This window comes from Suncus etruscus, chromosome 3 (genome assembly GCF_024139225.1).
Source record: "Suncus etruscus isolate mSunEtr1 chromosome 3, mSunEtr1.pri.cur, whole genome shotgun sequence".
Lineage (NCBI taxonomy): Eukaryota > Metazoa > Chordata > Mammalia > Eulipotyphla > Soricidae > Suncus > Suncus etruscus.
The window spans coordinates 10,173,506-10,200,098 of NC_064850.1; the positions used below are offsets into that span (position 1 = coordinate 10,173,506).

At 36.2% G+C, this 26,593-nt stretch overlaps 1 protein-coding gene across 2 annotated transcripts in view; it reads left to right on the forward strand.

Annotated features, from left to right (window-relative positions):
* Window positions 1-26,593, forward strand: part of FUT8 (fucosyltransferase 8) — a 186,938-nt gene that overhangs the window by 116,077 nt on the left and 44,268 nt on the right. For both annotated transcript variants that reach the window (XM_049770382.1, XM_049770383.1), the window contains one exon: window positions 8,126-8,363. In XM_049770382.1, coding sequence (XP_049626339.1) covers window positions 8,126-8,363 — 238 coding nt within the window. The remainder of the gene's footprint in view (window positions 1-8,125; window positions 8,364-26,593) is intronic.

Genomic DNA, 26,593 nt, shown 5'->3' on the forward strand with positions numbered 1-26,593 from the left:
CTCTCTGACTCACAATTTAAAATTTTGGCTCTTTGTATCGAACTTGTTCGCCACCCCTGGTTTAGCATATCAAATAACAAAATACTGTGGTACATATATACAATGGAATATTATGCAGCTGTTAGGAGAGATGAAGTCATGAAATTTCCCTATACGTGGATGTACATGGAATCTATTATACTGAGTGAAATAAGTCGGAGAGAGAGAAAGATGCAGAATGGTCTCACTCATCTATGGGTTTTAAGAAAAATGAAAGACATTCTTGCAATAATAATTTTCAGGCACAAAAGAGAAAAGAGCTAGAAGTTACAGCTCACCTCATGAAGCTCACCGCAAACAGGGATGAGTTTAGTTAGAGAAATAACTAAGCTTTGAACTATCCTAATAATGAGAATGTACGAGGGAAATAGAAAACCTGTCTAGAGTATAGGCGGGGTTTGGGTGGGGAGGAGGGAGATTTGGGACATTGGTGATGGGAATGTTGCACTGATGATGGGTGGTGTTCTTTACATGACTGAAACCCAAATACAATCATGTATGTAATAAAGTTGGTTAAATAAAAAAAAAGAAAATATCTCCAGGTGTATCTTGCAAAAATAAGTACTTAACTATTTTACTGAATTAAAGGTGTATAAGCAAGTCAGGACTTAGAAATCAGGTCTCTCAATTCATCGTCCTTTGTTCTTATCCTTCTTGCTTCTGTTGTGTAGCAATTCTGGGAAGATAAGTGAGGGAAATTACATAGTGACTGGAAAAATCTTTAAAAATACTTTATATATGGAATATCTAAATAACCAGTCAGACTTATTCAACATAATTATGTTATGTTACTGAATTAGTAATCATCTGTGTTTAGGAGTTGGGGATTCCTTAATGTAATATGTTAGAGGAATATTGGTTCAAATATATTTCCAATATTGATTATTAAGACAGTGAGAGCAAATTTAAGTTTTTAGTTCTAGTGAGATAGGAAACATTCTTATAAACCAATAGTATCCAGAAAGATCTACAGAAAAGTAAACTCAAGGAAGAATTCTATTTTATCTTAAACCCTTTTGTCCTGACTTACATATTCAATGGTGACAGCTTTGCTGCAAAAGTATAACTGTAAAAATATTTATCACATTTTATAAGGCCCATCATTTGATCTACTTCTACAAAATACAATAAAAAATACAAAAAGTATATTTTGCCTCTGTGAAATGATGTGCTTTGAAATTACAAAGATAAATAATATGCGTACATTACATTATCTCTGAGTATAGATTAACATGCATTTAGCTTCATAGTATTGTTAGAGGAAAAAATGGGTAAGGAATAAGAAGCTATAGGGAAAAAATGATTTTACTTCAATTTTAAATTATCATATTGAAGCAAAATCACACAGTTGAAATTATAATGGAGCCTGAATTAGAAGAGAAATGTATCTTAAGTCACCTCATACAAAGCTATTTAATTAAATATGTCTCAAGTGACTTTGACAAATTATTTCATAACTCTAAAATAATTATTGTCATTGCAAGGAAATTAAATATATGTGCCTATCAATGAGTGGTTTGAAAGAAAGAGAGAAGAAAGCAAAAAAGAAATGGGTGGCAAGAAATGTTAACTGGTGAAGGTAGTGTACATTTTAAGACTGAAACACAATCATGAACAACTTTGTAACCACAGTCTTTTAATAAAAGAAAAAAAGTGAAAATCCTATAAATGAAAATTTTACATTTAATATACACAAACATATATAAACATGTTTTATGTATGCAATCATCAAATTTTGTCTCAACTAGAAATAAGGTTTCCATTAGTAAAATATTTTATTTAATCATGTTAATTCTTTTTTTTAGTGTAACAAGAACTTTATTATTATTTTTTAATCACCATGTTTACAAAATTCATACTGGGGTTTCAAACAGATAGTGAAAAAAGTCCTCAAAGAATATGAACAAATGAAAATAGAAGTATTTAATAAATGCAACAGAAACAACATAAGAATCATTGGAGTCCGAGAGACACGAGAAGAAAACAAATGATCAGAATTTGTGGGACACAGTTAAAGAGGTACTAAGAGGAATATTTATAGTTTTTCAAGTATTCATCAGGAAGTAGGGGCCTACATAAGTAACTAATGGCACAGTTTATAAAATTGGAAAGTGATAAACAAAATGAACGAAAAATAGGAATACGGAAGGAAATAATAAAGCTTTAAAGCAGAAATCAATGAATGGGAAATCCAAAAATCAATCTGAAAGATCAGTGAAAGCAAGAGCTGTTTTTTTGAAAGAAAATAAACAAGATTGATGAACCGTTAGCAAAACTTACAAACGAGAATCTTAATAAATCGAAGTAGAAATGAGGAGAGATTAATACAGATACTATTGAAATTCAAAGGGTAATCAGAGACTACTTTGCAAAACTATTATGTCACAAAACAAGAGAATCTAGAAAAAAATGGATAAATTCTTAGACTCGTACAACCTCCCAAAGGTGAACCAAAATTATCTAGCATATCTGAACAGATTAATCAGTATTGAGGAAATTAAAATGGTAATCAAAAGTGTTCCCCAAAACAAAGCCCAGCTGAAATCACTAACGAATTCTTTCAAAGCTTCCGAGAGGACCCACTGCCTATACTTTTAGGATCTCTCAGGAAATTAAAGAAACAGAAGCACTCTCAAATAGTTTTTATGAAGATAACATCACCCTGATACCAAAAGCAGTCAGAGATGACCACAGAAAAACGAACTACGGAGCAATATCCCTGATGAACAAAGATGTAACGATCCTCAACACAATCCAAGCAAATAGGATCCAGTGCTTCATCAAGATAGTCATATATCAGGGGCTGGGAAGGTGGCGCTAGAGGTAAGGTGTCTGCCTTGTAAGCACTAGCCAAGGAAGGACCGCGGTTCGATCCCCCGGCATCCCATATGGTCCCCCAACCCAGGGGCGATTTCTGAGTGCATAGCCAGGAGTAACCTCTGAGCATCAAACGGGTGTGGCCCAAAAACCAAACCAAAACAAAACAAAACAAAACAAGATAGTCATATACCATGACCAAATACAACTCATTCCAGAAAGGCAAGTATGGTTTAACTTGCACAAATAAATCAATGTAATATGCCATATCAACAAAAGGAAAAATAAAAACACATGATCATATCAATTGATGCAGAGAAAGCCTTTGATAAGGTCTAAGACCCATTTATGACAAAAACTCTCAAGATGGGAGTGGAAGGAACTTTTCTCAATATTGTCAAGGCCATTTACCACACACTAATGGCGAAAATTATACTCAATGTAGATAAACTAAAAGCCTTTCCTCAAATCTGGCATAAGACAAGGCTGCTTCCTCTTGCTATCAGCATAGTACTGGAAGTTCTTGCAATAGTAATTAGGCAAGAAAGAGATATCAAGGGCATCCAGATAGGAAAAAAGGAAGAAGTCAAGCCCTCACTGTTTGCAGATGACATAATACTATGTTTAGAAAACCCTAAAGACTACCAAAAAGCTTCTAGAAACAATAATTTCTATCATTATACGAACATAGCTGGCTACAAAATTAACACACAGAAATCTTCTTACACACAAATAATGATAGAGAAGAAATAGATATTAAAAGAATAATTCCATTCACAATAGAACCACAGAAATTCAAATACTGTGGAGTCAACTAAAGAGATGAAGGATCTATACAAAGAAAACTATAAAACACTGCTTCAAGAAATAAAAGAGAACACAAGGAAATGGAGACATCTCTGTTCATGGAATGGGAGGATTAAAATCATTAAAATGGCAATACCCCCTAAAGCATTATACAGATTTATGAAATCCCTCTAAGGATACCCATGACTTTCTTCAAAGAAGTGGATCAAACACTTCTCAAATTTATTTGGGACAATGAATATCCAAGAATAGCTAAAGCAAACTTTAGGGGAAAATGATGGAAGGCATTACTTTCCCCAACTTTAAATTGTGCTATAAAGCAATAATTATTAGAAACAGCATCATGCTGGAATAAAGACAGAATATTAATTGAATAGACTTGAGTATTCAGAGAATATTACCCAGACATACAATCAATTAATCTTTGATAAAGGGGCAAGAAATGTAAAATGGAGCAAGGAAAGTCTCTACAACGAGTAGTGTTGGGACAACTGGTCAGCCACATGCAAAAAGCTAAACTCAGACCTCCAAAGCCATGCACAAAGGTCAACTCAAAATAGATTTGATATCAGACTTGACACTATACGGTATATAGAAAAAAAATAGGCAAAGTATTCCATTTAACATTAAGACTAAAGGCATCTTCAACGAGGAAACAAGTGAAATAAACATATGGGATTACATTAAACTGAGAAGCTTTTGCCCTTCAAAGGAAATAGTGACTTGGGTTAAAAGGTCACCCACAGAATAGGAGAAACTATTCACTCAATACCCATCAAATAAAGGGCTAGTAACTAATATATAAACAAGGTACTTACAGAACTTAACAAGAAAAAAAAATCATCTAACCCCATCAAAAAAATGAGAAGAAATGAACAGACATTTCCTCAAAGAAGAAATACATATGGCTAAGAGGCAGCCTTTCTGGAAATCAATATGGATATGCCTTAAAAAACTGGACTTTGAGCTCCCATATGATCCAGCAATATCACTCTTAAAGATACATACTATAGGACCACAAAAAATACAATACAATAATGCCCTCTGCAGAGCTATGTTCATTGTAGCACTGTTTACAATACCCAGAGTCTGGAAACAATCCAGGTGCCCAACAACAGATGAGCTAAAGAAACTGTTGTACATTGGGGCCGGCGAGGTGGCGCTAGAGGTAAGGTGTCTGCCTTGCAAGCGCTAGCCAAGGATCAGGACCGTGGTTCGATCCCCCGGCGTCCCATATGGTCCCTCCAAGCCAGGGGCAATTTCTGAGCCTTAGCCAGGAGTAACCCCTGAGCATTAAATGTGTGTGGCCCGAAAAACCAAAAAAAAAAAAAGAAACTGTTGTACATCTATACAATGGAATACTACACAGCTGTTCAGAAAAATGAAATCATGAAATTTTCATATACATGGATGGATATAGAGACTATTATGCTGAGTGAAATAAGTCAGAGGGAGAGAGATAAACATAGAATAGTATCTCTCATCTGTAGGGTTTCAGAGAAATACAGTATAGTAATAATACTCAAGAGATAATAGAGATGAGGGCTGGAAGGACTAGACCATGATATGAAACTTACCACAAAGAGTGGTAAGTACAGTTAGAGAAATAACTACTCTTAAAATGACTGTGAGAGAAATATGATACCTGTCTGGAGGAAATGCAGGGGTTGGAGGAGAATGGAAATGGGGAAATTGGTGACAGGAAAGTTGTACTGGTGAAGGGGTGTGCACATGAATTTTATGGTTAAAACCCAATTATGTACATGTTTGTAACAGTGGCGCTTAAATAATGCATTTAAAAAAGAACCAAATACAATGAGATTACTTAAAGTGGTGGAATCAGGCAAAGTTTAAAATACATAAGGGAAAGAAAATCAAAATCACAACATATCTCTCATATGAGATCATAAAAACCAAGAAGACTATGGAATGACATGTTTAAAACATGCAGGAGAAAAATCTTTTACCTACGGTTCTCTATAAAACAAAGATGTCTTTCAGAAAGAAAGAAAGAAGGATAAAAGTATTCTCAGACAAACAAGATTCAAGACATTTGTTATACCTAATCTACCCCTGAATGAATACTAAAAGATATCTGACAAAAAACCATCAGGAGGCAAAGAGATAGAAAAGCCATAAGCCCTACTGCTGACTAGAGTTTGATTCCTGGCATTTCATATAATTCTCTTGAGCTTGTTAGAAGTAATTCCTAGGGCAGAGACAGGAGTAAATCCTGAGCACTGCTTGGTGTGGCCCCCAAACAAAAAGAAAAAGTAGCATATAAGTGGAAAAAATAACCAAAATCACCATAGAAAACTCTTTTATATTAATAGTTTGCTTAAATATCAATGGACTAAACTCTCCAATCAAAAGGCATAGAGTAGGGGCCGGCATGGTGGCGCTAGAGGTAAGGTGCCTGCCTTGCAAGTGCTAGCCTAGGACGGACCACGGTTCGATCACCGGCGTCCCATATGATCATCCCTCAAGCCAGGATCGACTTCTGAGCTCATAGCCAGGAGTAACCCTGAGTGTCACCAGGTGTGGCCCGAACCCCCCACCCCCCCCAAAAAAAGGAAGGCATAGAGTAAATGGATGGATTAGAAAACAATATTCATCAATTTGTGGCTTACAGTGTAAAACACCCACAGGTGTTTTTATCACAGGATAAATTAATGCTCAGAATGAAAGGACAGAAAACTATTATACAAGCTAATGGCAGGCTCAAAAGAAAAGTTGGGACAGTCCATTTTTCACACAAAATAGCATTTGTTTGAAAGTAAGTAACTAGAGATGGGGATGGACACTATATATTAAGAAAATAGTAGATCAAGAAGTTCTTTTTTTTTTTTTTAACCCGGTGACCAGGGTTATTCCTGGCTAAGCACTCAGAAATCGCTCCTGGCTTGGAGGACCATATGGGATGCTGGGGGATCATACTGAGATCTGTCCTAGGCTAGTGCAGGCAAGGCAGATGCCTTACCACTTGCGCTACCACTCTAGCCCCAACAAGTATGCACTAAGTAAAGGAACATCACAGTATATGACTTCTGCTTACAGATTTTAATAAATATACTGACAAAAGCACAATAACAGTGCAAGGCTTCAACACTTTTGTCATTAGAGCAATCAGAGAGAATAAAAAATGTTTTGTTATTATTTCATACACTAAATGTATTGATTTTCCGATTGCTCATTGCATTAGTCTTTCATTGATTACCTTATATATATGAACCTTTCTCATTCTAGAGCCAAACATGACTTTTTCCTTTTTTTTTTCATTTTTTCTATGAAATAATCAAAAGATTTTACTTTTTATTCAGCTTTATTTGAGGCATTCTTTTGAATTGAGTCTTATTTTAAAAATTACCCTGTTTTAGGCCTCAATTCTAATATTTAAAGTTTTGGTTTCTAATTAATCTCTCTTAAAATGAGGTATGTGGGGCGGGGGGGGGGGGGGATTGTGGGCTCCATCCCATGGTACTCTTGGCTTATTCCTGGCTCTCTGTTCAGGAGTAATTCCTGGCAGTGCTTTATGTTGTACCAGGAATCGAATTGGCAGTGGCCTGCTTACAAGGCAGGTGCATTTTCTTCTGTACTACCTCTCCACCCCAGAGATTCTTTTCTTAATACAGATGTCTTCTTCTAAGTTAAACAACAACAACAACAACAACAACAACAACAACAACCCATAGTTTCAAAACTAAAGATCAATCATTTCAATTATTCTTTTACTTTGCTCTTATTTGTTTAATTATGTATAAACTAACGTAAGATATAATATGGAAAACTATTTAAGAGAAAAATTTACTGAAAATATATGGGTATTTTTTAATCCATGTGAATTTTAGAGGTATTTCAGTGCACAAAGCATGAAAAGTCTGATAAATGTGAATGTTCTTTTTTCCCCCCCCCCCTTTTTCGAATGTTCTTAAAGTATAATTTTATTTATAATCCTTTCCTCTTTTATCTCTTGAAAAAATTGCATCAATGATAAAACTTAAATCAGGTTAAGAACATTTTTATTGTGAGAATCCTGGATAATATTATGCAGAAAATCTTCTTCTAGTCTTCTAGTACTGCATGCCAATATACATGTTGCACTCCAACCATTGAGAAGTATAACAATTAAAATGGGAATGCATATTGCCTACAGATTGCTTCTTTTTTTCAGAACTCAAAGAATCACTAAGTTTGCTATCTGGAGAACTATATTGACCAAATCTTGATTACTTTTTATAGATTTCCTCAAATTCATAAGGGCTCAACTTTTCTTAGAATTCTTGATGGTGGATGCTCTTTTTCTTAGAAGCTCCCCCCACCACACCCCCTGGAGCCTACATGGCACATTTGAGTATAAAATAATTCTTTAAAAATTCCAGTAGATTTTTTGAAATCTGATACTTGTTAAAATATAATTTCTCTTTTGTGCTTATCTTTACCTCTTTCTCTTCCTCTGTGACAGAATCCTAAGGACTGCAGCAAAGCGAAAAAGCTAGTGTGTAATATCAACAAAGGCTGTGGCTATGGCTGTCAACTTCATCATGTGGTCTACTGCTTCATGATTGCCTATGGCACCCAGCGGACACTCATCTTGGAATCTCAGAATTGGCGCTATGCTACTGGTGGATGGGAAACCGTGTTTAGACCTGTAAGTGAGACCTGCACAGACAGATCAGGCAGCTCTGCTGGACACTGGTCAGGTAAGAAGTGTACTATGGTGTAATTCATTTTTATATTAGTTGTATAAGGTAGGCAGGTAGTTTTTGAACTTCAGCTTGTTTAAGATTCACATGGAAGCTTTATTAAAACTATTTTCTGAATCAGTATATCATAAATGGGACTTCAAAAATCGCATCTCTAACAAAGTGTCCAGGTTCTTCTGGCTGTATACTTTTATATCCTAATTTTGTTTAATTTCTGTTTTTTTTTTATTTTGTTTGTTTATTTACTAAACTACTGAGTTTTCAACCTTTTAAGCCCAAGGCCAGAGAAAATAAAATTATTTTCTGATCTACTTGGCAGAAATTTATAATTATATTTATGATAAAGAATATAGACTGATAACTTGATTTTTTTTTTTGTTTAGAGGGACACCACATCTATTAGCACTTAGAGTTCTAAATGTCAGAGCTCCATGTCTTTGTGCTTTCTCCCTAGAACATAATTTTTAAAATGCCATTTTCCTTCTATTTTACCATTTTTTGTTTTTAGGGCCACACCCAGTGGCGCGCAGAGGTCACTCCTGGCTCTGCATTCAGAAATCACCCTGGCAGGCTCTGGAGACCATATGGGATGCCGGGAATTGAACCCAGGCTGGCTGCGGGCAAGGCAAATGTCCTATTGCAGTATTATCGCTCCGACCCACATTTCTTTTGTTGTTTGTTGTTGTTGCAATGGAGGGTGGGGTGTCACAAGTACACATAAGGTAGGCTGTTGTGCTCACCCATTTGTGTGTAGTGCTTAAATAATCAGCCTTTACTTGTCCAGGAGTCACACATTTGGTAATAGTACTTATCTGTGGATAGTCATCAGTCCACAAAACAGTAGTTGGAAACCACTGCTTTAAACTTTGTACTGTTGTTAAGGAATACTATAGTTTGCAATAATTAGAGCTGGAGATGTAATCATGAGTATAAATTTGCCTTGCATATGTGCAAGACTCTGGTTCAACCTCTGGCACCACATGTTAAACATAGTCTGAATTATTTATCTTATGGGTCATAGATCTTCCTTTCTTTGAGGACAGGTATATTGTGACCTCTTGTTGCTATTTTTTTTTGCTAGTTTTTGTTGCTATTTACCTTTTGTTGTTGTTGTTGTTTGTGATTGTTGATGCATCACATTAGTTTCTGCACATTTTGGTAATCATGGAATCCTTTATCTGATTTTACAGGGTTTGTTTTGGCAGAAATAGTTCTTCATCGGTCAACTCAGTTTGCATTTCTGGGTGTGTGTGAGCTGGGAATATTCTTGTTAAAGCAATGTAGGGTCTACAATTATTATTTAATTTGGGCAGAGGCAGCTGTTTTGCTTTCTGGTTGGATGTGTTGAATAAAAAAGCTGGATAGTATTGTTGGGTCTGTTTTTTTTTTTTTCCAAATGAGGCTGTAGGATGGCTTCAAGATTGTTGGGATTCTGAGGTCAGGCATATTAGATGTTTGGGACTATGTAGACTATGAATCATCTTCTCTACTTCTTTAGGACAGCTGGATGGAGCCCTTACAGCTCATCATGTAGGGACCCAGATTTGAGTGTGCATTGAACAAACTGGCCGGGTGAGGTTTCTGCAAACAGAAATGGAATCCTATTGTCTGTCTGTTCAAGTGTCTTCATATGTAGGACTATATCTGACTCCAGAACTTCCCTGAGGCCCTATTTAAATTTCTTGGTCAGACAGAATAAAGGTTGTATCCAGCAGGACAATGAAATCGATTCCTTATGTGGGTGCTAGAAGAAGCACCTTTATTTCCTATAACACTTTTCTCTATTTGTTTAAGTCAAAGCTGACCTATGCCCCAACTTCCCTGGCTAAACAGACTTATCAGTGCTCCTCTACAAATCTTCCTTTCTCCTGCCTCTCTCAGCTTGAATACTCTCATACAGGGGTCCTCAAAAACTACCATCCATGGGTCACAGGTGGCCCATCAAGGATATTTATCTGGCCTGCTGGATGTTTTGCCACAGCTGTGTGTCCTACTTAGCAGTCAGCTCATTCCAGGCCCACAGTGCGCATGTGTAGGACGTGCACCTCACTCTCCCGACTCCCCTCCTTCTCTGCCTCTCGACTCCTCCTCTCAGTCTCTGGTAAGGGTCCTCAAACTATGGCCTGCCAAAAACAGATCCATAGTTCCCATTAAAATACTATTAAGTTCCTTGATTTAACTTTCCCTGTTCTTCATTTTAAATATCGTATTTCTTCCTATTTTGGTTTTGTTGTTGTTGTTGTTGTTGTTTTTACTCCAAAATAAGATTTGTGTAGCGTGCACAGGAATTTGTTCATCGTGTGTGCTTTTTTAAAGTTTAGTCTGGCCCTCCAGTGGTCTGAGGGATAATGAACTGGTCCCCTGTTGAAAAGTTTGAGGTGAGCCGTCGAGATAGCACAGAGGTGGGGGTGTTTGCCTTGCATTCAGCCAACCTGGGAGGGAAGGAACCCAGTTCGATTCCCGGCACACATATGGTTCCCAACCTGCCAGGGGCAATTTCTGAGTGTAGAGCCAGGAGTAACTCCTGAGCACTGCTGGGTGTGGCTCAGCATCCAATCAATTAATAAATAAGTAAAGTTCAATAAAAAAGAAAATAAAAAGTTTGAGGACCCCCCCCCTGCTCTAAGACAAGCTTTCATGTGTATTTACTTTCTTCATATTTGGCCAGGAGTTGATAGGAGTATCTATTTGGGTGGTAACAGTTGTGCCCACTCTAGGCAACTAAGAATTTTTCTCAATAAACTTCCAACTTTTGGAAGTTTCACTATCACTTTACACTCAGCTTTCACTATCACTAATCCTTTTAGCTAAGTATAACTTGAAAGTATCCCACACCCTTAGTGACTCCTTTAGGGGCAGGAGCCATTACACAGTGAGTAGGGCATTTGCCTTGGACTCTGCTGACCCAGGTTTAAACCCTGACATCCCAATATGGTTCCCTTAACGCTATCAGAAGTGATTTCTGAGCTTGGAGACAGGAATAACCCCAGAGTGTGGGGTGTGGCCCAATACCCCTCGCATTAAAAAAAGTTATAAAGGTCATCCTTTGGTTTTGGTACACCCTCCTCCCTAGCAATACTTGTGAATACTCCCAATTCAGTGTTCAGGGACCATGCAGTCCTGGGAGTGGAATCCAGGGCTTCACAAATGCAAGACAGTGCTCTGTCACTGAGCCACATCTTCAAGCCAAAATTCCCCTTCTTTTGAAGATTTGGCATTACAAAGATTAGAATATAAATAAAGGCCTTTTACTACTAGTCTGTTCTTTCCCATGATCTTTCTACCTGGAGAGTTAGTATAGTGCCTAAGGTGCTTGTTTTGCATGTAACTCACTCAGATTCAGTCCTTGATACTGCAAACGTCCCCATGTGCACTCCCAGGAGCAGTTTCATAGCATAAGCCAGGAATAAACACTGAACACAGTCAGTACATAGAAAAACCCAAACAGCAACAAAAATACAAAGATGATCTTTAAACAGGGTGTAAAATTGGGTGACTTTTATTAAAATCCTAACTTTATCATTTGTAATATTGGGCAAATTACTTAACCTAGGAGCCTTAGGTTTCTTCATCAGTTAAAAAAAAAAGGCATAGGGGCCGGGTAGGTGGCGCTGGAGGTAAGGTGTCTGCCTTGCAAGTGTTAGCGTAGGATGGACAGCGGTTCGATACCCCGGCGTCCCATATGGTCCCCCCAAGCCAGGGGCGATTTCTGAGCACATAGCCAGGAGTAACCCCTGAGCGTCAAACGGGTGTGGCCCAGAAACCAAAAAAAAAAAAAAAAAAGGCATAGTTATTTAGCTCTAGTTGTTGATAAAATTAAATGAAATAATATATGCAATACACTTAGCATAGTACGTGATGTATAAGGTCTGATTTTGTTAGGTATTATTAATAGCTTTATTCATTGAGAAAATATGAGCTCCTACAATGCTGCTGAAGTCAACTAAATGATCAAGTGAAATGACTTCAGAAACCCAATATACTTCTCCGCACTTAGAAATGAAATCAAACATTTTTCAGAAAGCAGGGTGTTCAGTTAATGTAATTTCTCATGGTGCTGAAAACCTTTTTTTATGTTGGAATACTAGATGTGGAATAGGGAACTATGTCACTGACGATATGATGAACTTTAGTTCCTTGTTTTCTTTGTTGCCTAACAATGAAACTATGAGATAAATTTCACACAAATGTCAGAAAAGTGAATAATTGGATAATTTATATAGATGTTGTCTTTTATGGAATAAAAGTATTATCCCGTGATGTGAGTTTGATCTTTCTTAGGATGATTAAGGAACCCTACTCTCTATATATTAACATATTTTTCTTCAATCTATGAGTTAAACTTCTCAATTTAGAACTTAGCTAAGCTTTAGTTTTACTTTTTTATTTTTGTTTTGTTTTGGTGGGTCACACCCAGTGGTGCTCAGGGGTTACTTCTGGCTCTGCACTTAGAAATCACTCCCAGAAGGCATGGGGGACATAGGGATATCAGGATTTGAACCGTCATTCGTCCTGGGTTGGCTACATGCAAGGCAAACGCCCTTCTGCTATGCTATCTCTCCGGCCCCTGAGTTTTAGTTTTAAAGTTACATCTTCCACTGACCAGTCTATAGTTATGACTTACTAATTTGGTATCAAGGTTAAAAGGTAGAGGAAAGGTGGGTTTTTTTGGATCACTGAAACTGATTTTCAGATTGTGAAAATATTTAGGTTAGTTTCAAGCTTCTTTGGTTGTGAAAAGCTTATGTTCTTAGTAGTCATTCTTTTAAGAAGAAGGCAATGTTTGGGTGGTAGTTAATAAATAGAAAATGGAAAAATTGGAGGGCCAGAGAGATAGCATGGTGGTAGGGCATTTGCCTTGCATGCAGAAGGAGGGTGGTTCAAATCCCGGCATCCCATATGGTCCCCGAACCTGCCAGGAGCAATTTCTGAGCATAGAGCCAGGAGTAACCCCTGAGTGCTGCCGGGTGTGACCCAAAAACCAAAAAAATTGCCTTATTAGAATTATCAAAGTTAGAATATAGTTTGGTCCTACGTATTATACATATTATACAACTAGTTATTTTGTAGTATAAAGTATTTGATTCTATTTTATTTGGTTGGGGGGTTCATGCCTGCTGGTACGTGGGGGGCCATGAGTACGAGGGATAGAATTCACCCCCTACATTGCACAGTATGTACTCAAGACCTTTTGAGTTCCTTCTAGACCCCTTCATTTAATTTTTAAGCCAGTACATTTTGAAGTGACAGCTATAGGTTATGAAAACTAAAAATGGCTTTATTTTGAAACATTCAGAATTTCTTAATATTACAATCCATTCATAAATCATGCCTCCTTTATGTGAAATATGAAACCTACTAGATAAACTATTTTGTACACTGTGATAAATATCCTATTACAATTTATTAGTGGTATATTTCTGGTTCATTAGTTTCTACCTTCTTGGCAGACTGAAGTCCTCTCACGTAAACTGATTCCTTACCTAATAGTAATGATTTTCTTAATATCAAGGTACTTTAATATCATAGTTGTCTTCCTTCCCTATCCTGTAACTTTTTTCTAAATCTTCCCTTTAATTTCTAGTACTAGTAATCAATTTCTGTATTCTTCTTGGTCACTTGCCTGATTAGTCATTTATCAGAGTAGCACAAAATTATCATTTTAATTAAATAGATCTTTCCTTTATTACTATAGATATTATATACAATTATATATTTCTGTTAATAAATGATATTGTGCCTATTGTATACCTTTGATTAAATTAGAGATAATTTTTAAAATACTTTCAGAATTACCATAACTAATTTAGATGCTAATCTTATATCCAAAAAAGGGAAAATAGCATGTTTAAATTTAGAATTGGGTGGGTAGTCTAAGAGGAGGCTTGAGCAAGAGCAGTGGAACTTTTACTACCAATCTCCATTGAAGAAAATGGATACAATTCCACTAAATATTGTGGGCTATTATTTCCACTTCCAAAGAGTTAGCCTGAATTTATATAAATTTGAAGAAAAAAGATAGAAAATTATAGATTTAGTTCATATCTAGAGTTCTGACATATAAAATTAACCAAAAAGGCTAGATGGCTTTTCAACTTTCTTTTTTTTTTTTGTTTTTTTTTGTTTTTTTGGGCCACACCCGGTAACGCTCAGGGGTTACTCCTGGCTATGCACTCAGAAGTTGCTCCTGGCTTGGGGGACCATATGGGACACCGGGGGATCGAACCGCGGTCCGTCCAAGGCTAGCGCAGGCAAGGCAGGCACTTTACCTTTAGCGCCACCGCCCGGCCCCTCTTTTCAACTTTCTTTAGCATTACAATAATTATTATACTTGTAGACTCATTCTATTAAGTTATAAGCAAATTTATTAAGAATTGCTACTGAAGGATTTCTTTAATATTTTTTAATATTTAAGCGAAAAACAAACATATGACTAAACTTCAAAGATTTATATAAGTATGCCTGAGAGGAACAGAAAAGTACTAACATACAAGAAAAAGGTAAGAAAAGAGGAACTGGAAAGAAAAGTAAATAAGGGAAGGAGGAAAGATTAATAGAAGAAGAAAAGGGGATAGAAAAGGAGGAGGGAAAAAAAGAAGATAAGAAAGGGAGGAAAAAAGTGATAACTCAGAGATTTTGTATTAGAAAAAAGTTTTTATTTTATGAAAAGATTTGCCTTAGAAATCCTTAACATAAAAAAAAGATCCTTAACATTACTCTGTTAGAATGTTTAAAACAGCATTTGATTTGTAATAGTTCAATTTAACCAGATCTTTAAGAAACATGTTTTGTAATAAGAGTTATTTATTATTAGTAATTACAAAAACATTTAATTTCTGAGACAGGTATATAGACTACGTTGATAAAATATCCCAAAGTAAATAAGAGCAGCTGGATTATATACATTTAGCTCTTACAATCTTGGATAGGTTCTAAATAGAATTAAAAGGGTTTTTCAAAACTTTTCCAATGAAATTTTTCCCATTTCACAGTATCTTGATGATAATTATGTATTGCTACTTTCTAAACCATCTCTTTTTATCTCTGAACTCATTCTGCCAGAATCTATCTTGTCCAAAAAGGGCAGAATATATTGCTATAATGATTCATTCATAGCAAAGTACTATAAAGAAAGTATACACATAAAAAAAATCACACAGCAGGCAGGGTAATGGTAACAGTTTGAGATTTGGATAGGAATGCATGGAAGGTATGTTTTACTTGTTTCTTTTATTGCATCTATTGTGCTCTCTGAATGAGGTTAAATTTGTGTAAGTAACCCAGAAGATAAGTCCTGCTGCCATGCAGAGATTCTGTAAGATAAAAAACTATTTAAAAAATTCATATATGGGGCCGGAGCAGTGGCGCAAGCGGTAGGGCGTTTTGCCTTGCCCACGCTAACCTAGGACAGACCACTGTTCGATCCCCTGTGTCTCGTATGGTCCCCCAAGCCTGGAGCGATTTCTGAGCACATAGCCAGGAGTAACACCTGAGCGTCTCCGGGTGTGGCCCAAAAAGCAAAAAAAAAAAATATTTTTTTCAAATATAAAATGTGTTTCTTAACGTTTTCCACCAAAATGCTCTCCATATTATGAAGGTATGAAGCCTAGCCTATATCAATAGGCTAGTTTTGTTTTATGTTTTATTTTTTGCTATTATCCATCTTCTTTATCTGAAAAATATCTTATTTACCTACCAGAAAATGCAATTGCTTCACATTTATCTTGTGTTTGAGTGGACAGTGCTTATGGTCTACTCATGATTCAGTGCTCAGGTATTGGATCTCAGTTTTCAGGGGACCATACAGTAGAGGAATTGAATGTGGTCCTCCTTCGGCATGTGCTCTGATTCCATTGGACTATCTCTTTGACTTGAATTTATGATATCTTGTGTGTAAGAAAGCTTATTTATATGAGGTGATAGTGTGTATATATAGTATATATATTTTTATATTTGTAATTTAAAATATATTTTCCTTCTTAAGCATTTTCTTACCTTAAGTAGGGAGTCAAAAAAACAGTTTACAGGGCCCGAGAGATAGCACAGCGCTGGGGCATTTGCCTTGCATGCAGCCAATCAGCTGGCCCATATGGTCTCCTGAGCCTGCCTGGAGCAATTTCTGAGCACAGAGCCTGGAGTAACCCCTGAGTGCCACAGGGTGTGATGGGTATTGAACCAGTGATAGATGCCAGACAAGTGCCCTATTCACTGCACTATCTCTCAAGCCCATTTCCTGAGAGTGCTTTGTTCACTACACTATCTCTCAGGTCCTTTTTCTGTTTTTCTTCTAATAAAACAAGGAATAAAAAATATTTTGGCAGCTTGAATAAAATTAGAGTTGAATTCACCATCTTGTCCTAATGAAATACTCCTTTTTAGTTCACTTAAAATTTTATCTACTAATATAACTAGACTTCAACCTTAATGCAGTTAGATTATGCCCAAGAAGTGAGACATTGCAAATACTTTTCCAAATTGTTTTTCCCAAAAGATATGACAGCTTAGAGCTTTATTTTTTTTTATTTTATTCATTCATTTATTTATTTATTTTGGTTTTGGGGCCACTCCTTGTAACACTCAGGGGTTACTCCTGGCTATGCACTCAGAAATCGCTCCTGGCTTGGAGAACCACGTGGGACGCCAGGGGAATCAAATTGAGGTCAGTCCTGGGTTAGCTGCATGCAAGGCAAACAAACGCCCTACTGCTGCACCATCGCTCTCGTCCAGAACTTTATATTTTTAAAAGAATATCTTTTATATTTTTATATCTTTTATATTTAAATATATTTTAAAAGAATATCTCCCAAACAATTACTATATATTTGTTTTGTCGTAAATATAAATGGGGGCATTCATTATTTTAATTATAAGGTTCATTAAACCTTTATGCAAGGGAATAAAGGAAATACAAAGGAATATTATACAGTTAAAAAGATAATCACAAGACTGAAACATTTTACTGTGACTTTTAAATATTTTTTACTTGTTCCATAGTAATAGGTTGTTTATAATAGGTTTTTTCTTTTTCACAAAGTTGTTCATGATTGAGTTACAGACATCCAATGCACAACAACCTTTACTATGTGCATTATCTGCCACCAGTGTTCCCAGTCTCCCTCTCACCCTCCTTGATTCCCTCTTCCTTCCCATCCATCCTCCCCAACCTGATTCTAGGGCAGGTATTCTGCTATCTCTCTCTCTCTCTCTTTCTCTCTCTCTCTCTCTCTCTCTCTCTCTCTCTCTCTCTCTCTCTCTCTCTCTCTCTCTCTCTCTCTCTCTCTCTTGCTCTCTCTCAGTCTCTCTTGCTCTCTCTCTCATTACTCATCATCAATGATGAGTCATTGACACTGGTTTTTACCATTGTCATTAAGGGGTGCCATGCATATCATTCTATCCCCTCTCATCGCCCAATTCTTGTTCAGAGTGATCAGTTCCAACTATCACTTACACAGTAGACCCTTCCTTATTCCAAATGAACTCTCTGCTCTTTGTGCCAAGCTTCCTATCATAGACTGGTCCTCCTAATCCTGATCTCTTTTGTCTCTGGATATCATCACCACATTGTCTTTCATTTTCCTTATATCCCACCAATGAGTTTGAAATTATTCAGTCTGTCCCTCTCCCTCTGACTCATTTATTCAGCATAATAATCTCCATGTTCATATGTATGTATAAGCAAATTTCATGGCTTCATTTTTCCTAATGGCTGCATAGTATTTCATTGTGTAGATATACCACAGTTTCTTTGGCTCCTCGTCTGTTTTTGACCACTTGGGCTGCTTACAGACACTGGCTATTGTAAATAGTGCCGCAGTGAACATAGCGGTAATTTTTGTATTGCGTTTTTGTGTTCCTGTTCTTAGGGTATATCCCTAGGAATGGTACTGCTGTATTATAAGGAAGCTCAATTTCTTTTTTCTTTTTCTTTTTCTTTTTTTTTTTTTTAAGAAATATCCATATTGTTTTCCAGAAAGGTTAGATAGACTAGACAGGATTCCCACCAGCAGTGAATGAGACCCCCTTTCTCCCCACATCCAATTCAGAACAGGTTGTTATTTTTCTTTGTGACATGTCCCGTTCTCTGTAGTATGAAATGATACCTTATTGTTATTTTGATTTGCTTCTACCCTGATGATTAGTGATGTGGAGCAATCTCTTCATATATCTTTTTGCCATCTATATTTCTTCTTTTATTTGTTTTTGTTTTTGTTTTTCGGGCCACACCCGTTTGATGCTCAGGGGTTACTCCTGGCTAAGTGCTCAGAAATTGCCCCTGGCTTGGGGGGACCATACGGAATGCCGGGGGATCAAACCACGGTCACTATCTTTCCTTGGCTAGCGCTTGCAAGGCAGACACCTTACCTCTAGCGCCACCTCGCCAGCCCCTATATTTCTTCTTTGAGGAAATGTCTGTTCATTTTTTTCTCCCCATTTTTTGATGGGGTTAGATATTTTCTTGGTAAGTTATGCTAATACTGTATATATATTAGATATTAATACTTTATCAGATAGGTTTTGGGCAAATAGTTTCTCCCATTCTATGGATAGTTTTTGTATCTTAGTTACTCTTTTCTTTGAAGTACAGAAGTTTCTCAGTTTAATGTAGTCCCATTTGTTTATCTCTGCTTCCACTTGCTTGGACAGTAGTGTTTCCTCCTTGAGGATGCCTTTAGTCTCAATGTCATGAAGTGTTTTTCCTCTATGGGACATCCAAATAGGAAAGGAAGAAATCAAGCTCTCCCTGTTTGCAGATGACCTGATACTATATTTAGAAAATTCTAAAGACTCTACCAAAAAGCTTCTAGAAACAGTCGTTTTGTAAAGTGGTAGGCTACAAAACTAATTCACAAAATTCCATTGCATTTTTATATACAAATAACAAAAGAGAAGAAAGATACATTAAAAAAAATATTCACAGTTGTGTTCACAAAATCAAGTACCTTGGAGTCAACTTAAATTTTCTTTACAAAGAAAACTGCAAAACACTGCTTCAAGAAATAAGAGGACACAAGAAAATAGAAACATATACCCTGCTCATGGATGGGGAAGATGAACATCATTAAAATGGAAATACTTCCCAAAGCATTGTACACATTTGCTGCAATCCCTCTAAGGGTACCCATGACATTTTTCAAAGAAGTGGATCAAACACTCCTGATATTCATTTGGAATAATAAACACCCACAACTAGTTAAAGCAATTCTTGAGAAAAAGACGATGGGAGGCATCACTTTCTCCAACTTTAAAGCAATAGTCGTTAAAACAGCATGGTATTGGAACAAAGGCAGACCCTCAGATCAATGGATTAGATTTGAGTATTCCGAGATTGACCCCCCCAGGAATACAACCAGTTAATATTTAATAAAGGGGCAAGAAATGCAAAGTAGAGCAAGGAAAGCCTCTTCAACAAGTGGTGTTGAGAATCAAAATGAATTAAAGACCTTGATGTCAAACTATATTGACATTCTTAAAGGAAAGCCCAACAGAAATGATAAAATACTGTATTTTAAAGAATATTTCAGTAACAGGAAAAACTGATTTATGGTGATAGAAATCAAGAGTAGTTTTCTTGGACGTTTTCTGGGTCAGGACACAAAAAATATTTCTAGGATATTAGTAATATTTTGTATCTTTGCCTAATGCCTATTGCTTTATTGTAGAATGAGAACTTTTCTAAATGTAGAGTTTTTCCCACTTAAAGTGGTTAATAAGATATAATTTTAAAAAGTTTACGTGCCAGTCATATCTGGCATATTTTAATACTCAAGTATCAGAAGTGCTGGGCATATTTTTCCTTCTGCCTCTGATTTGCTGAAACATGTGGAAAAGAGTCCTGATTCCATCTGTTTCTCAATTAGCATATAGTACTGTGAATATAAAAAATCAGTCTGATATGTTATTATGTTGCATTTCTCAAGGGAATCCCAAACAGTCTGAGAATATACATAAGTTCAACTACTTTTTCCAGCTGATGTGTTTTAAAACAGCTTTTTTAACCTTTTTATAGCTGTGATTTCCTTTCAACCTATTTCCTTCCTGTGGCCCTTCTATGTCTATTGATCCCCTCCTTAGTTTCTTGCTATGACTCTCCATTTACCTAATTTTCACATGTGATTCCCTTTGGAGTATCTTGGGGGCCCACAATTATGCAAATTGCTTCTTTAAATAAACATTGCATTCTGCATGTGCATTCTTAAGTAGGTGAAACTGAAAACCAATGTCATTTAGAGCAGTAGCAAATTTTGTGATACATTTTTTATAGCAAAGAATTCAGCATGTAGATTTGTGGCTTATTAGCAATTATTTGGTTTAAAAATTAATTTTGAATAATGGCAAAGGGAAATAAAGAATTGCTTGTTAGCAAAAATTTAAATTGAGGAAATGACTTAGGACTGGTATGTTATTTCTCAAATTTGTAAACTGTTTTAAAGATATAAATGTGAATGTAACTCTGAAATATTTGTATTTTATAAATTAAGCACAGGAGATTGGGGTATTTTATGCTGACATACTTAGAATATGACAGTTAAATAATCAAACGGTCAGAAATGAAGAGATATTTATCAAAGGGAGAAAAAGGATAAATTAATGTATGTGAATTAATATTTAAAATACCAAAAAAAAGCAAGGAGGAATTTCCTTCACAAACTTCAGTAGTTTGTGAAGGGTATTTGTTATAAGAATAATACATATTATTAAATATTTTGAATGATATTTATGTGTATTTAATTGCATATATCAACAGATCTCTGGTCTGATTAAATTTGCTCTTTAATTTTTTAGCCTAAATATAAATATACATAAAGGATAAATTTTTATGTGTTCTATATTGGTACAAATAATTTGCTTTTATTTTTTATAAAATTGTATATTTACCTTTTTTCATCTCTTAACCAAAAAGCACTGATTGTGTTTTACTAAAATAACCGTAAATCTCCTTAACTATATACAGCCCTCTAAGAGTAGAATTAGCTCTGTAATTAAAGGAAAAGAGAACTGGTCACAAATACACGAGAAACTCTTCTGTTAATTAATACATTTGCTATGCCGTTGAAATGAATTACCAGTAGCTCTTTAAGTATGCAAACCGTAATGAGAACCACCGCTGAGTATGCAAGCATTGCAGTCTGCTGTGCAAACCCCAGCAAGTACCACAGCCAAGTAGTTACACCAGTTCCCTGTCACGAAAGCAACAGTGAAGAGGGAGTCAATTAATTGTGTTTGTTTGAGAAGATTAAAGAAAAATGAGAAATCACTTGAAGAAAGTTATATAGAGGACTTTGTAACTAAAATATTCTGAATCCTCTTTCTATTTATATTATTTAAAAACAAGTAAGTGGTGAGGGCAGAAAATAATAGGCAAAGAAATGTTTGTATTGCCATATTCTGCTGGAATTAATTGTTACCAAGAGTAAACTGAATTTTTTTATCTGTCTTGTAATATTTAAATTTGAGGTATACAATGCCTGTCACAGATACACATATTTATGAATGTGATTGCCATAATGGTGCTATATATCATGTTTCATAATTTTGTCTATATTCATTATAACTGTGTATTAGATCCCTGGTTTACTACTCATTTTAAGGATAAGCTTTTGGGGCCAGAGCAGTAGCACAGTGGTAGGGTATTTGCCTTGCATGCAGCTGACCCTGGACGGACACGGGTTCAATCCTCGGCATCCCATATGGTCCCCTCCGAGCCTGCCAGGAAGCGATTTCTGTGCACAGAACCAGGTGTGGCCCAAAAACAAAAAAACAACAACAACAACAAACAAAAAAAAAACAAAAAAACTTTTTATTCTTAATCTAACATTTCAATGCTATTTTATTTATTTTAGCAAAATGTGTCTGTATCTTGTTTAGTTATTTTAAGTAAGACTAGTTTTATAGGGGCCAGAGAGATAGCACAGCAGTAGGGCGTCTGCCTTGCAAGCAGCCGATCCAGGATTGATGATAGTTCAAATACTGGCAACCCATATGGTCGCCCAAGCCTGTCAAGGGTGATTTCTGAGTTCAGAGCCAGGAAGAACCCCTAAGCACCATTGGGTCTGACCCTCTCAAAAGATTACTTTTATAGCGACCTTCCTCTCTAAGAAGAAAAGGCAAAGTTTTTCTTACATATCATTTTAAAATCTCATTATTAGATCCTACCTTCTAATCATTAATCCTACCTTCTAATGTCTCAACTCAAGGAAAGAGATTTGGGGACATGGGAGATGGTCATAAGGCTGAAGCAAATGCATGTAGGAACCCCAGTTTCAGTTCCCCTCGTTACATGGTCCTCTGAGCTTTGCCAGAATGACCCTAAAGTACTATTGGGTGAAAATAAAAGAAAGGGAAGAAAGAGTAAAGGAAGATAGGTTTGGACGTCCCCTAGAAGCACTATTGGGAAGTATCTACTTTCTCTTGGCCACCATTACTGAGAACAATGAAAATGATTTAAAAAAAAAAAAAACACTACCCAACAACAAGCTCTCTTCTAAATTATTTTAAAGAGGATCTGGGAGATAGTACATACAGTGGTTAGGACCCAAGGTGGCAGATCAAGGTCAATCCTCAGGACCACACGATCTTCCAAGCATTGTAGGTTATATCCCTACTTTTTTACTGCTTTTTATATCCCTGCTTTTTACTGCAGGGCCTAAACCATTGTCGCTGAGAATGGCCAACCTAAACTCCAATCTGGAAGGCTAAAGGGGGAAAAAAAAAAGTTGATTGTAGATAAGAGTAAACAGACAGTGAATACCTTCCTTGTATGGTTTGTTTAGTAACTTAATCCCTGCGTATGTAGATGATGTACTAAGACTGCTGTAGTCCACATATGGGTAAGACATAACTCAAAATAAGGGTTTGTCTTTTTTTGCATAATGTTAAACAGATGTAATTGCCAGCAAGTTTGCCCTTTTTGGCAGCTGCCTTTATTTAGCTCAGTAAGCCAATTGTATGATATTTGCCTCTGGTGTCTGGTATTCTTCAATTAAAATTTAAATGTATTCTTATCATCTCCTAACAAAACTATTGTGCCGTACTGAATCTAGACTGAGACACCTGTTCTTGAATCCACTTTCTGAAAATTCTATGTAAATAAATCTCTATGCTTCCTCATACTGGAATAAAAGAACACACAGTATTATAATGGGACTGATTTAAGCTGCTTTTGTGGTCTTAAGTGAATGGTTGAAGCCTTTTAATGAATATAGATAGTATTACATAAATGCCATTTCAATAGAATATGCTGGTAAGTTTCAGATTTTATTTTGGTTTGTTCTGTTAACAGTTGGTAGACACTTGGTTATTTTTTGTTTTGAAATCCTATCAGAAAAGTAAAAAACTCATGAGGAGGATTTGTATATGTCTCCCCTAAAAGGAAGAGAAGTTTAGAAAATGTATTCTATTTACATCAAGTATACTTCCATATCAGTGCTGACCCAAACAGTTCTCATCATTTTGAACTTAAAACTTCCACACTGAAGATAAATTGTTTCCTAAATTGAGAAGTTTCAGTTAGCCTGCAACTCCTATACAAGTTATTTGAAGTTCTTTGAGCTACTTCATCCTATAGCCTTAGAGTTCACTTTGGATTTAATAGAACATATCCTTTTCTCAGGAGGTCCAGCCCAGGATAGAAAGCTTGACTCCTTTCTCTTCTTTTCTTTTTTCTTCCTCCTCCTCCAGTTATTTTATCTTTAAGGTAATGAAGTAGAGATGGAGCAGGACTTCAAGCTCTGGGATCAGGTTGTCCTGGTTAAAAACCTGTGTCTGGCTACCTGATTCATGCCTATAGACTAAATAAATAAGTTGCTTGGTTTCATTTGTAAAATGGGATGAAAAGACTAATCCCAAAGACTATGAATTGATTGAGATAATGTATGGAAACCATTTAGAGTTTGTGACCTATAGTAAATGTTCAAGAAACATTATCTTCTCATTCAAATTGCTGATTTCTGTCTGGAATGAGTGGAAATGGATTAAAGACCTGGATATTAGACCCAAAACCATAAGGACATGGGAACACTTTAGAAGTGACTTGTAACATGGGTCATTTAGTAGAACAGAGGAATAAAGGAGGAAAGATCTGAACCTCATACTAGCCAGAATATTTATGTCTTGAAACGAAATAAGATTATGATAAAAATTATGTTTTGAGCTCTTTCAAATAAGATTTATCTGCAGCAGAGGTGGGGAGATCAGGCTCACTGTCTCTTTAAGGACCGCACAATCATGTAGTCATGTTCTAAACTTTTCCTCTGACAGATACTATGCTTTTCATTAGATGCCTGTGACCTGTCTGGCCCGTGGTAGAAACACACACACACACACACACACACACACACACACACACAGTCTCTCTCTCTCACACACACACACACACACTCACACTCACACATACTCTGGCCCTTGGTAGAAACACACACACACACCATGTATTGTTTAGAGTTGAAAAACTTGTTGTATATACACACACACCCCACACACTCCCCATGTAGAGTTTGAAAAACTTGCTGTATGAGAGGAAAAACAGTAAATAATCTTCTTGACAAATGATTGACAGAAATAGTCTAGTCCAGGTTCCAAAGACAGTTGTGATTGTACTGTCCCTATCTTAACAAGTTGAATGCCGATGTTACAGTTTATGTTAATTAAGTCACATGCAAGTGTTAGTTATGGTGGTTTTGTCAATGTAAGTGTGTCCATGAATGAAAAATAGGAACCATAGTGTAAGGTATCAAAAACAGTAAACCACTTATCATCTTGGTTGTCTCCTCCTTGCCTTGTTGGCCACCTTACTTTTTTCCTTGCTCTTTATTTTGTACTCTGTGCTTGATGCTTTTCGCCTCCTAGTACTTTTCCCTTATTTGATAATATTTCCTGTTTATTTTCAAGTAAAATCAAAGGGGGATACTTTTTTTACACATTTATTTCAACTATGCCACCTGAGGCTATAAATTGTAAAGTATTGGCTCTCTTTCTAGAAATATAACACAACTCAGAAGAGGAGAAAAGTAGGTTCAGATGATTTACAGCCAATTGGCAGCAGCTGTGTCTGGCACATAAAGCCTTACTTCCATCCCCACCTTCTTTATTCCACAATAGAAGCAGAGAGTGCTGGGAAAGAAGGTCTACTCTGAGTCTGAAATGGAAGCAAATTGAGACTAGGAAGTGTCAAAGTGACTGGAAGCTACTGAATTGAATGAGTCTAGCACAGTGGTGTTCATATGAAAAAAAAAAGTCATTGCTGCTTAATACTTGATACAGTGGATCATATAGCAACTTTTTCACAGACTAATATGAAAGTTCTGTCCACTGGCATTAGCCACTTCCTATAGTGATGGAAAACCACTACTGGTCTGGCATGTAATACAAAGGAGATGTGCTGCTCTGATCCACATTTTAATAAACCAGGATGCTTATGCATTTTGCCAGTGTCATATATAGATTTTTTTGTACGCTTCTTGATTAATCTCTCTTCTATCATCAGACAAGTCTTTTAACTTTTATTAACTTTTTAAAAATGTATTAACTTTGAGGTCCTTACTCCTGTATAGATGTAACATGTGTCAAAGAAATAGAAGGAATATGAGAGTGAAGTTGGTTTTATAAGAGAATGGGGGGAAGAGTTTGAGGTTTGGCTCTTTAATAAATTTGATGAAATGAAATCTATCTTTCAAAATAGATTTCCATTTTTCTATTGTCTTGTTTTTTGCCACCGAGAAAGAACTGTTTTAGGATTCTTTGAGGTACCTTTGGCTGAGAAGGAGGTCCAAAGTTAATGAGAAAGTTCTGAATTATTAGTGAAAAAAAGTTACCTCTAGCCATGGAATTTATATAATCTGAGTCATCAAAGAAAGTATTGGCAGTATCCTCTTTATGAGCAAGCTATCTATGGAAGCCCTGGAGCCTCTTGACAAAGCAACTATGTATATAAAAGTTAAATGATTAAATTTGTTCAGAAACATTAAAAATGACTGCAGAGTGCCTTCTATTCAGTCTTTTTTCTTTTGACACTGACCCAAACTGCCTTATTACTAAGCTGTATTACCTATTTTCCATGATCTGTTCTTTAAGTCCCCTATTCAGAGTATCATTGAGATCAGTGAACCAGGAATCCAGTCGGCTCTGCAAAACATTTTTGTTGGTGGTGAAAGCAGCATGTGCCTCATAAGAATGCTGCACAATCATCCCCATAGTGTGATATGCTAATTCTTAAGAATGTTGCTAACACT